Source organism: Anas platyrhynchos, chromosome 3 (assembly GCF_047663525.1).
Source record: "Anas platyrhynchos isolate ZD024472 breed Pekin duck chromosome 3, IASCAAS_PekinDuck_T2T, whole genome shotgun sequence".
NCBI lineage: Eukaryota > Metazoa > Chordata > Aves > Anseriformes > Anatidae > Anas > Anas platyrhynchos.
In genome coordinates this window covers 30,338,532-30,352,029 of record NC_092589.1, presented here as the reverse complement: position 1 = coordinate 30,352,029, position 13,498 = coordinate 30,338,532, and the positions used below count along the sequence as shown (strand labels likewise).

Below are 13,498 nucleotides of genomic sequence, written 5' to 3'. Positions count from 1 at the left end.
GGTTGCCTGGTTGACTAGGATTGCACTTGCTATTTCCCTTCTTTATCTTCTCCTACCCCCTCAACCATGCCTCAGCAAACTTTGATGTCTGAATACACAGAGAGGAAAAAAGAGCAAGAGGGCACAGATGAGCTTTCTGGTACCGAGAAGAGTAGTCTCCCCAGTGATCTTCAAGGCTATCTGACACAAATCACAGCACAAAAACACTACCAGTCTGGACACTGTGGCCAGAACAGTCATTGGGTAACAGTGGAAATACCCCCATGAGTTTTGCAGTAGCTGCTCCCAGCTCTTGGAGTCACCACCCCTCTGAAAAGGCTAGGGGCACCTGGAAGCTGTTAATAGCTCTCTGGATACTAAGACCTTCAAAAAGATTTTTCTGTTTATAGAAGTTAAATATTATTGATAAAGGTAAAATGGCGATACTGAAGAACATATTACATGGCCTTACAGAATCCACATCTGTAGCCTACATTCACATTACTGAATAGCCTCCCCTCTTCTCACCCCCCTGCCCCCCCCCCCCTTTTTTTTTTTTTATACGGTAAGACAATTCATCCAAGTTAGAGCAGAGAACAGCCGAAGCAGCCCACACACATATGTACTAGGCTTAAATTCTTTGGAAGACTATGTTGTTCAAGCTTTCGTTTTATTTATCCAAAATGGCACAAGCAAAAGATGTTATGAAAAAAAACACACAACTTCACAGAATGCTTGAGGAGGGGGAATGGGTGGTCATTTTCATAAAGCAAGAACATTACTTTCAAGCAATCTAGTGCCATTTTTATGTTCAGAACACAACAGGTACAGTAGAGCGTACCACATACTGACAGATTAACAGGACCTCCTACCTCGACTTCATCCTCTCATGCATTCTCCCATGCTGGATACATTGTTGGTCCAATTCATCATTCCGTTTTTGCATCTTCTCCAATCTGCCATGAAGATACTCTTTTTCCTGACTAAGCTGGTTGACTTCAGATCTACAGAAGTAAAACACAGTGATGATGGATGTTGTCAGATTTCATCCTGCAGCGTGCCATCAATATGTGGCTTCAGCATTTATAAAATTTCATACATGTATATAAAATGCATAAACAGGCTATTACTAGAACTTACAGAAACAAGAAACTATTTCAAATAATCTTAAGGTGGAAGAACATGATGCTGCAGTGTATTTGGGAAATATGTCAGTAGCATTTACTCAGTCAGAGGTTGGCTATGCTTGTTCCAGAGGAATTTAAACAGTCATCTCATTTGACATTAGGCACTGATATTAAACATCATTGATAAATGTAAATTCATACCTGTTAAGCAAAAATTTGTCCAGCATTTTGACAATAAATTTCAAGTTCTTTATTGGTAAAAGCTAACATCTAATTTTAAAAATCACTACTAAAAACTTGTTCAACCCTTACAGCACTGTACAGGTTGAACTCTCAATAGTACTAATGTTTTAGAAAATTTATTAACATAACATGCCCAAATACCACTACACAGATAAAAAACATCAAGAGGAAAATGAATAAATCTTAAAAAAACAAGGTACAAATCATACAGGCATACTCTAATCTACATAAGACTCAGCACAGCCTTTAAGAAAATTAGTCACTTCTAGCAATTCTTATTCTTCACGGGTGAGCAGAGACACCAGATCCATGAATGACCTGGGACTGTTACTTGCTATATCTCTAACCATCAGCCCATGGAGAAACAGGCATGAGCTGTTTCTTAATATCAGGAAAAGATCTCAGATAAAATTGTGATAAAATATACATTATGCACTTGTACAGTTTAACTCTTTGGAAAAGGTTAATGAGAACATGTCAGAATCTGCTATACCATCAGAACGTAAGAATCAAAAGCAAGCAAATTTGTTTTATGGCATCTGCCACTCCAGATCTTGAGGTTAAAAAGCTTCGGAGATATCTTTAAATCATCAATTTAAATATGCTGCAGTTACAGAATGAAGAGACTTTACCTTCCTGGCTGTTACAGAATGCAACAACAACTGACATTCTGAAAAACACAACAAAGTGCAGGGAGAATGGAATACTCCTCCTTCAAAACATGTTGTTACACTGACAAGTCAGATCTGGAAATGACAACATCATCTTTTCATATTTAAATGGAGAACAATACATGATATCATCTGTGAATCTGAAAGAACTTAGCAAGGGCAACTTTGGAAGAAGACTGTATACAATTGAATTTACATACGGAGTTACAGCTCTATTAAGGATCACCAAAAAATACATCAGAATCACACCAATGTTCACATCAAACTTAAATGCACAAGAGTTTCCTGGATGGATGCCTAACAGTGGTCAGGATTGTTATGGAGAGGTAACTGAAGTCTAATTCTTGCCTTTTAACAGAAATATGGGTAGCTGTGAAATCTCAGCATCAAAAAGTATTGTCAGTTGGACCAATTCTTATCACACAGGATGAATGCAGCCTTTTCTTGATACTGACATTGTGAGAGACAATCAGCGGATAAAAGCAAAGGTCTGTTGCAAAGCAGTTCACCAGCAACCTGATGTAACAGAGCCCAAGCAAGTGCTAACAGGGATTAAACTCATCTGCCATCTTGCGTTCCTTTTTTGCCAGGAAAATGCAACAGCAATATTTTCCTGGTAGGAATACTGTAGATTATCACATTGACGGAGTTTCCCAACTGTGGGATCCTGCTTCTTTTTCTGTATTTATATGTGGCTCTCTGATTCACGGATACAGCAGAAGCAACTTCAAAGAGGTAAAAATCTGAAAGTTTTGAAGGGACTTGCTCATCTCTAGCGCACTTGAAGGTGCAGGAAGTCTTTCTGGGAAGACCAAGGGCTTCAAACCAACCAAAACGCTACTGAAAACTACCATTAAAGAAACAAAAGAAAGCACTGAATTCATTGAGAACATGAGTAGCATGACCTCTTATCTCTAATACACAGCTCTAAACACCTGATGCTTTGAACCATGTTACTTGTGTTCTCTTCTAGACCTTTTGTAATATAATTAAAAGAATTGAAGCATTTTGTTGAGTTGAGGAACTCAATAAAAAAAGTCATTAAAATTAAAATATTATTTACAGAATGGCCACTCTAACTGAAATATTTAAGAATCTGAACATCCCGATCCAAGTATTTCATAACACTGAAATTTTAGAGTACAGCACAAGGACAGAATGCATACTGCAGTCAATGTAGAAAAGTTGTTTGGCATTAAAAAGAGAACACTGGACCCAATACACAACTGCATACCGACAGTTTGCATCATCATCTGACAACGATTCCTCCTGTAGCTTTAAATAAACCACTCAACAATCTCAGCTTCTGAAGTTAATTCTATGTGGTTTTTAAGAAATTTCAAAATGTTGAGTAATAAAACAAACCTGTAAGGAGCCCGAACACCTGCACTATGACAGCGAGAGCAAATTTACACTATGAGTAGTAATTCCACCCAGCCAGGGGCAGTACATAGTCTGCGTAAATGCTTTTCTGCTCATAAGCCATCATATTAGGAATGGGATATCTTCAAAATTATTGATGATGCCAGGGGGCACAACCACAGAAAAAAACCCTCTATTTCTGGATCCAGCCATCTACCACAAAAGCCTCAATTACTAGGTAAAAAAGCAAATTACATGTCAGTTTTTACCCCCCCCCCCAATTCTTGCTGGGAAAATCTTGGAAAAAAAATCCAAGCTCAACCAAAACATTCAGATTAGAGGCAAAGAACCAGCAAATAATAAATAGCCATAATTTAAAGTCGGACTTAGGATATTTTTAGGATGAACTGATTTTTGAACGTGAAGGTGGCAACACTGCCTTTATTCCTCTCAACCATCTTTTGCACTGCAGCACTTGGACTCACAGCACAGTGCTTTTTAAGGCATTGTCTTTTCCTGCTTTAAAGCTTATTATTTACTTTCATAGCAATTACATATATACTCTAAAATATTTTCTGCTATCACAACGAGTATCATTGCATGTAATTTTAATGACTCATCCTGCAGACAGACTCTGCTGCACATCCTCGTACAGCTACCCTCAGCAAACACGCTACCCCTGGTACTGAGCGCAATAACTGCAGTCAACCAAACATGCAGAAAAATAGTTCAGCCGGGTGTGTGTTCTTTACTTCAATTAAACTCACACAGTTGGATGCCTACTGTTGCCAAAACAGTAATATAATTTATACATTATAGTCCAAACAGTAAAACTACACTAAAAGTCATTTAACAATATTTATAACACCATAAAATACAGTGTTAAAATATATGAACTGCAATATGTACCAAAATTATAAAATTTGTTTCTCATCATCAGTGATTAAAACCAGGATCATTGCTCTAGCTTCAATACTCACAACCCTGGTGACAGATTAGAATTCAAATCTTAATGATCAATTTACAATTAACAAGATAGAAGTGAAACAAATTAAACCAACCATTATATATAACGAGACCCAATGGACTCCCATTGTTCCCCTTAATTACAAAACGCAAATCACAAATACACAGTGGGCAGTGTTAAGCATTAATCCACAACCTAGAAACTCAGATAGTGACAATCAGAGAAAAAAAAAAAAAAAAGAACAAAATAACGGAGAAGAAATCAACAAAGGACTGTATTTTTAAACATGCCTAAGCATACAAAAACCTTCCCAGACACTATCTTCTTTCTGCACAGCTTGAGGGGTTTATAATTCAACTGACACTGTCTTTCTGAAGTTTTTCTAATCCTATGTAGGGGCTAGCTCACAAAAAAATGGCTCCAGCTTACATATAAACAAGAAAACTTCAGTTTCGATTTACCAGAAAACCTGTATTTAATATAAAAACATACACACAATACAGAGGTGTCCACCTTAAGCACTTCTCACAAATAAATTTCAAATGTCTCTCATTACAGATGGACCCTTTATTTCCTATCAAGAAACAAAACAAATAAACAAACTGACTCATGCACCTCGTTTTAAAGAGGCTTGATCTGCTTTTAATAATGTACACAAGAACTAAGTTATAAAATCTTTCTAAAATAATCCTTTTTTTCAGAGAACAAAAGGTATAACTTTCTATGTCAGAACTGCATTTTACACTATCACTGGTGATGATGAGTGTGAGGACTGCCTTTTGGAAAGGCACTACAAAAAGATAAAGAAGGATCATGCATTTAAAACCTAGCTGAAGTCATTTTCTGCAACTGATCTTCTGATCACATCATTTTTGAAGCCATCTATTAAGTTACCATTTTACACCATCTCCAGTTCTACCTTTCTGATCTCATTTTCATATGCTTTCCTAGTTTTGTCCTTATGTATCTGTCCATTCTTGTTACTGCCTGCAGCAGCACCCACTCCAGCGCAGGCAATCTCAAGCTATTTTTGGGCAACTTCTCAAAACTGCTTTCATACATTCTTCCATATTCCCTGTGCAAAGTATACCACTTTGTGGGGATCCAAGAGGGCTTCTTTTCCCCCTTCCAGGTTCTTGACATAGTCAGCTAATGCTGCTAGGTGGAGAAACACTTGGCAATCTCTGGTATTTATTTTCAGAGAATAATGTGTTTTCACAGTATGTTTTCTGTCTTTCCTTCATCCTTTTACAGTTACTAGTCTGTGACTGTGAGCTCTAGCAACAAAGTCTGTGTGCATTTTTATTGCTGGAATAATAATATGATTTGAATCTATTTAGATTTTGTATTACTTTGGCAGAGGAGCTCTGCTTTTTCAGAAGAAAAAATTCAGTTTGCTTCTCTCTTGAATACCCACCACAGCATTTGCAGGGGAAGGTCACTCACATTTCTTCAAGTTTCTAATTTCTTCCTCAAATACTCGGGGTGGGATTCATCTCCCAACTTTATTCACTTAACAGTTAGTCAACACTTTTTATTTAGTGAAAAGCAGGATGGATAGTGGAGGCAGTACCTGTAGGAAGCATCATATATATATGTCTACCCTGCCATCTACTTGTATCATTCCCTTTTGACCATTCCCAAAAACAGGATACTGGGATAAATAAGCTCTGTCCCTGAGTGAGTGTTGACCCTGTTATATTACCTCTACAGGATGATTGAATCCATGCATCAGAAGAAAAAGCTTATCTTGAAAACCAATTTTACCTTTGCTGAGTGTTGTCTTACTTCACATAAGTCATGTCAGATGAATACTACTTTAATTAACAAATTCATTTTGCATGAAACTTACACAAGTTGCAGAATACCAACTCACCATTTCAGCCCTGTTTAGTACTCTAAATATAAACCTTGCAGAAAGTTTCTACAAAAAGACTATTTTCACACTTAAAAAATCCTATTACTTACTAGTGAAGAATACAAGGGCTGGATCTACAGAATTTGTATTTTTTTTTAAATAGTTGTGTGCTATAGAACTTAATTTTCAAAGATATACCTTAATATGTTTGCATTTATTGAAACCAGTTATTGCTTCTAGTTTTTAATTCTACTCCAGAATTTTCAATGGCTTTGTATTTAGACCTGCTATTGATTTTAATGAGCACCACATAACAAGTGGCAGCAGAATCAGAGCTTCAATGACAAGCAATTTTGACAACAATTTTTTCAGAGATAATTATTCAGTGTGTAGTATTATGAATGAAGCTTTAAGTAAATAATTTAACCAACATACTACAGATTGGAGAATTTAAAATATTTAGTATTTTAAATATAATTTCAGATAAACTAGAATTGTAGCTCCATTAACAATTTTCAAATTTTCACATTGAGAGTCAGAACATCAGAAAAAATGCAGTACTCAATTTTTACATTGGAATCATCTAGGAAATTTGAATTAATAGCCAGAAACATTGCATGAAAAGTAGAAAAGTAGAACTATCCTGGAAAAATGCATCCACGTTATTTAAATGTCATGTATTATATTGAGAAAATATGTAATACCTGGGACAACATGAGTAGTAACAAATATTAAAGTACAAATATAAAATAAGGAAGCATATCCTAATAATAAAGGGGACAGGATAAGAAAATATACTAACCTGTATTTTTCTGATATTTGTTCCAACTTTCTTGCCAACAAAAAACATTCTTCCTTTAATTTTGTTATGAATGTATTCTGGGAGGTCAGCAATGAGTCCAGTTCATTTACTAGAAATTATAAAATTATAAAACTAGAAAAATATTTTGAAACTGTATAAATTTATAGAGAATTTAGGAACTATTTAATATATTCTTAATTTCTTTTGTCTAGATCCCACTGTTGTTGGTATGTTTTTTTAAGCTTCAACTGTCTGGACATGGAATTTTAACATTGTCATTCATCAGATAAAGGCTGTATGTCAGAATAAGCTAAAGCTAAAGTGTTAAAGTAAGGTGACCATTGAATAAGGTCTTGTGTGAGAAGAACCACCATGAAGACTATGCATCTAATCTGGTGGTTTTGCTTTTTAGCTGGAAGTTTACTGATATTTCTGGAAGGAATAAAATTAGCAATCCATGCCTTAGCAGCCTTTTGCTTACTCAACTGGTGCAGAGGACACACTTGCAATCCAGACGCTCACACTGTAGACTCATTTCATTTTGTCATTTAAGAAAGCAGTTATTTTATTTACTGTGTCCTGTGCTTACTGTAATTTATTTCGGTCTTTAACAATGAGATAGACTTACTGTCCAGTGAGAGTTGTAGTGAAACAATTTTATAAATTCATTTTCAGTTACTGTTAGCTTGTGCTGTACCAAAATTCACTACGAAAAAAATAAAGACCTTTATTCTTCCAAAAGGAAGATATTGCAAAATTATATTTCTTGATTCCCTCTTTTAAAATCATTCAGAGAAAGACAGACCACTGTTACCCAAATTTCCTATATGCATGGAAGATCATAATACACAAGGGTTTCTTTATGTACATAACAAATGACTTTTATTTTCAACTCCTAATCCTATTACAAATATATAAAAACATACTCAAACTTAATGTTGTTTCATTTTTGTGTACTGGGACAATTTATGCACAAGGAGGGCAAATTACACATCTCTTGTGCAAAATTACACTTGGTCATATGCAGATGTGCTGGCTAGAGCAGTGAAATATGATTGAGTGCTTCTTCTCTTCTCCTACTGTGTAGATAGTAGCCATAACGTAGCAGTTTACATTCCCTGAACACAAGATAAGGTCCTTGTGTACTGTGATAATGTTGCTAAAAAGCAAAAAAATCGATGGAAGATGTAAATGTGCCTGCTACTTCAGGCATTAGCTGGCACTGCTTAGTAGTAATATAAGCAACATCATTTTTCTGAAGGCACTAGATGACTGGTGGATAATAATGCTATTTCATTAAACATATGAATATACCATGTTCCATTAAAGCTGAAGCTCCTCCTCCTTTCCATGCTCAGAGGTTAGAAACTTCCTCCCTAAAAATTATTTTTTGTTTATAAAATGAATTTTATTAATTTTATTGGCATAGTATTTCACAACGACAAAAGGCTTTTTTTTGGTTTGTAAAACCCATTTTACTCCCAGATTAAAGGTTAGAAGTCATTGATCAGCTAAATCAGTGCAGTGGAGTCTCCTATTATGACAAGCTGAAGTATGCAAGGGATTAAATATCTTTCTTCTAGATTAGGGGTGTGGGGGGGGACACATACTAATGCTGAAAATGTTTGAGGCTGCAAAGATTAAATAAAGGAACATATCAATTTGGAGCCAGTGAATTACATCCAGCTGCGACAGTGAATTAAGAACCGATTAATGGCTAAAGCTTTTCTCCAGTTTGGATGCCGAAGCAAACTCATTAAGCTTTTAGAGTAGCTATAATGTGTGTACTGTGGGAACTGTTCAATGCTATTCAGGAGACTTTAACTGTAAGCTCAGAGCATTTCCCGCAGAGCTTCTGATGCTATTTTCTTTATATAACATGTGTGCCTGAAAATCCAGCCAAAAACAAGCCCTTTGTTTTTCTACTTTGTTGTGGTCTCTCTCAGCTTTACGTTTCTTGAACACAGGTAAATAAACTCATAATCCAGATGGTGCAACAGATGTGAGAGCAGCACTCTGAAATCAACAGACAGTGGGCAATACTTTCCATTTTCTCTTTTAAACGCTAACTAATATGTAATTCGGAATCTCCGGTGTAGTTAGCATCTGCTCCCTTCGGCCAGCCAAAGGTTACAGGTGTTCCTGATGTCATTTCACAGTAAGGCGTGGGCCTGGCTTGTGAGTGAGTGCCCAGGCTCTAATCTTTCCCTACCACCTACCAGTTTTCTCATGCTGGGCCTCCATTTGCTGCATCTTCTGTGTCAGCTCCTGCTCTCTTTGCTGGGCCTGAAGGGCTTGGGCCTTTGCTTCATTGCTAATGCTGTGCTGAATGCTCTCTTTCTCCAGTCTATAAAAAAAAAAGAAAAATAAAAATCATGTATTGAAGATGCTAAATAAAAAAGGTAAAGTAGAATATTCAATTAATAAAAACAAAGAAGAAAATCTGGCCAAGATTTCACACGAAGCATTCCTCTCCCATGGCAGGTTATACAAACTGACCTTTTTCTTACAATGTCAAACATTCTCTAGTGATTAGTAGAAAATTGATTAAAAAAAAAAAAAAAAAGGATTCATTTCCTAAGCAAAAATTAGCCCTTACGACTAAAATATCATTTTATCTTTTAAAATTTTAAACACAACTTCTTTTGTGTAAGGAAGTTCCCCAGCATACAGTTTGCACTCAACAGATTATTTGCATTTTCTTTTAAATGTTATCTATTTAATACTGCAATGAAACTTAGGGACCTGACCCCGAGATGGACTGGTTCCCAGTGAACCAGCAGGAGACAAGTCAATAGGAGCGATTGCCACAGTGCTCATAATTCAGCTACTTTCAAAGCCTAATGAGTTTTTTTTAAGCAACCAAGCAAGTTTTAACTATTAATTTATGCAAATAGGAGATGAATGCATCCATAACAATACAGAAGCCTGTTTGCACCACGCAGGCCCAGCCCGTTGTGGCCCTGCTCACTGGGGGGTTGTACAGGAGGGTCTGAAGCCCAGTACTATTATTGAAGTACGCAGGCAAGAGAGCAATTTACTTGACCAGATATGCAAGATGGGGCAATCTACTCCCGAGGCAAAACAAATGCTAGACTACCACACTCCATTGAAGCATTTTATTTAATGCAAGCCAAGCAAAAACAGCATGGAAAATAAGAAACAAAAAGATATATGCATATAAATTAGAAAAGATCCTCAACTGCAAATTCATATCTAGACTTTCCCAAAGGTCGTAAATATTTATCTGGTGCACATTTGGACCTAGAGTCAGAATTTCTGTGAGTTCACACATACGAGAACTGATTTCTAGATTTCAATGGACATAAATATGTACACACTTTTCTCCTGAAACTACATTTAATAGCTTAGGATAGGTTTCAATAGCCTTATAAATGTGTGATAATTCCCACTTCAGGTAACTACAAAACAGAACACGGGCACGGGCATAGATCATATAAGGATAAAGCCACATCTCATGTGGTTGCTGCACTTAACCTTTGGATCAGTGCCTAATAACCCATCCGAGATATTGCAATATCTCAGCATGACATACACTATGTTAAATCTTCTCTCTTAAATTTACCCCAAAGCAATACAAATGGTGGGTCACATTACACTAATTCCTGGTCCTGATGTTGCAAGCCCTACCTGAGGCAAAAACTCCCTTTGAAATCACAGGCAGTTTTTTTCTGAGGTGGGACTGAGACTGATATGACAGAGAATATACTTAAATAACAAGAATATTATAGCTTTCAGGAAACAAAGCACATTTTAAGGAAATTTCAAACATCGTGCTACACCTTATCACATCATTCTCAGAATTGCTTCGTAACTATATTGGGGCTATCCTAAGGAGTGATGCTTACATCACTTCCTAAGTATAAGATCCAAATCTGGAAAACATTATTATGAAAAATAGTTCCATATTTGCTGGAAAGGTCTATCTAACCCCTTCCCCCGCTTGCAAACCTCCTTTGCCTTCAGACAGTTGTCACGAGCACTGGACTGCTCAAAAAAAATGCACCAACACCTAACACGTCCCCCAGACACTTCCAGCTAAATAAAGTGGCATTTGCACAATATTTTGTTTAATTAATATTTTGTTTGTCTTTGTGTGAGATGGCTGTGGGCAGTTATCTGGCACACAGCTGGTTGGCTAGCCTTCTGCTAGGGGTAGCCTTCAGCATGTACCAAGCTGCACAGCTCAAGCTACCAAGGTAAACCCGTACAGATCCATTTCTCATTGCTGGGAACACTCCTGTCTAACAAGAACACAGTAATAGAAGAGAGCAAAATAAATGGAGAACCTGATGTCACCTGAAAACACCTTCTTGCTTAGGGGACCCAATCAAAAGAGCCACTCATCTGTGGTACCTGCTGGGTAGAGTGAATGAACAGGAGCTCAGAAATGGTGGCGAGTTCCTTTTGTCTGAAGTGTATCAGGGGTGGGTGAAAATAGGAGATTTTACGTAATGGATAAAAGCTTGACTATAAGACTAGGAAGACAGTAAATCTTTAGGCAGAATGGTAGCTGACTAGTCTCAGCCTTAGCACCTGGAAAATTTGTGGATTGAGACATACCCAGTGCCATATAAAGAGCAGGACCCAAGGTGTCTAGAGCTGCTGAGGAACAAAATGTCTGCTGGAGCCAAAGCTGTCTAAACTGAGTGGTGAATCACCCACACATTGATTTGACACCTTCCTTGTCCCCTAAGTTCAATCTCTCTGCCCTCCTACAGAAAATTTCCCCGATATATTTTACACATACAGAGAAAAAAAAGCATGCATAAAGCACACAGAAGAAGGCCCAAGAAATTTCAGAACTATTAGTAGGACTCCTGATACAACCAGAAAACACTGCAAGAGCTTTAGAAGATTTGAGAGTGGCTATTTACGTACAATTACTCTGAATTGTGAAAGAAAATGAGCTTAATTTAAGAAAAAGCAGAGCTATCAAGTGTAGACACACAGGAAACAGTTTTCGATGACACAGGTAAGATCAGCATCAGAAACATGAGCTCAAGATTCACCAGACCTTTTTAAAATACCAGCTATGGCTATCAATGACAAGGATCTGAAGCAGTTCTGCTCCACTGGTCTGTTCTCCAACAGAATGCAAACACACAGGCAAAATTGGAGGCAGCAGCAAAAAATCAAGTTCTTTAACACAATACCCATTCTGAAATACCGAGTAAATGCCTATCTGATAATTAATTCTGGATTTGGCCATAACGTTGTTCAATTTTACTAAAGCGGGAGCATTGAACTCAAGGTGACTTTCATTTTTGTGCCATGACATCAGAAGCAACCAAAGACTGACTTGCATGGAAGCAAACATAAACTCTCCTTGAGCTCTACTCTGAAGTAGAAATTTTCCATGATTTTAATTCAGAACACCCATTCCTCTGAGCCTGACTTATTGTTGTCAAGAGCAGCCTACTGGGTTAACTTGTTCACATATCTCAATGAACAGCATAGTGGTTTGCAGTGTCTGAAAGTTCTGCTTTCCAAATAATTGTTGTCAACACTAAAGCCAAAATAAAGTGTAGTTTATAGCACATGAAGGAGACAAACACTCCTTGCTGAAAACAAAGTGAAAATTCACCTTGACCTCAAAGGTGACATGAAAAGTACACTGGCTGAATTTGAGCCACCAAATTTAATAAAAACAAACAAAAACCTTCCCCACCACTAGCAAATGAAAACTGGATCACAGATCCATTTTCAATACAAAACTAATTCTCTCTGAGAAGTGGCTCTCAGTAAAGGAAAAAAAGGAAGAATTTATAAACTTGTGAAGTTGCAGTCAGATTTCATAAAAATAATTGTTTTTTGGCTGCAAAAGGACAAAATTAAGACTGATATAACATTGAATTTTACAATGCAGTTCAGCAGTAGGTAATTCTGCAAGACTTTTTGCTCTGGCAAGAGTTCAAATGCAAAATAAAAAGCCACAAGATAAACCTCAGTGTAGAATTAGGCCTCTGACTGGAAGTTGCCAGCAAGCCTTCTCACAAACAGCTATGCTGTGAAGCAACCATGCTTCCTATATCGACTATTTGATTTTTCCATGAGATCAACATGTGACATTTTGTAAAAAGCTAATGGATCCATTAGGAAGGACCATGAACTTAATTGAACAAATTAAAAAACTTGAGCAATTATGTCAGTTCAGCAGCCCACCAGAGTTTATCATAACCTTATTTCTGCCATCTTCGTTTCTTGTTAATTATAGTTAAAAATGTAATTATAAAATACTGTGGGGTTTTATGTATACTTACTTTACACTCTTCTAGAGGAAGTGAGCTTCTCCCAACATTTTTTGCAAATAAATGTGTAGCATAAGCTGCTATATATACCAAATGGAAAATCAGTTTTGAGAAGGTACCTACTCACTTAATTCCCATTATCTTTCTAAAAATCTGGCTTGCAAGCACTCGAATCAATTTTCACTTTTCACTTTTCATTTTTTCAACATTCACTTTT

At 36.8% G+C, this 13,498-nt stretch overlaps 1 protein-coding gene across 11 annotated transcripts in view; it reads right to left on the bottom strand.

The window, feature by feature from the left end:
- The window catches only part of SDCCAG8 (SHH signaling and ciliogenesis regulator SDCCAG8), a 108,548-nt gene that overhangs the window by 39,900 nt on the left and 55,150 nt on the right, over positions 1 to 13,498 (bottom strand). For 7 of the 11 annotated variants that reach the window (XR_011808141.1, XM_072035634.1, XM_027453843.3 and 4 more), the window contains 3 exons: positions 9,229 to 9,356; positions 7,010 to 7,118; positions 852 to 983 (listed from right to left, as the gene is read on the bottom strand). Coding sequence is in view for 9 of the 11 variants with exons in the window: in XM_072035634.1 (XP_071891735.1) it covers positions 852 to 983; positions 7,010 to 7,118; positions 9,229 to 9,356 (369 nt within the window). In the remaining 2 variants the exon portion in view is untranslated. Of the gene's footprint in view, positions 1 to 851; positions 984 to 7,009; positions 7,119 to 9,228; positions 9,357 to 13,498 lie in introns of those variants that run through there. The other 4 variants (XR_011808142.1, XM_072035635.1, XM_072035637.1 and 1 more) reach the window with 2 other exon arrangements.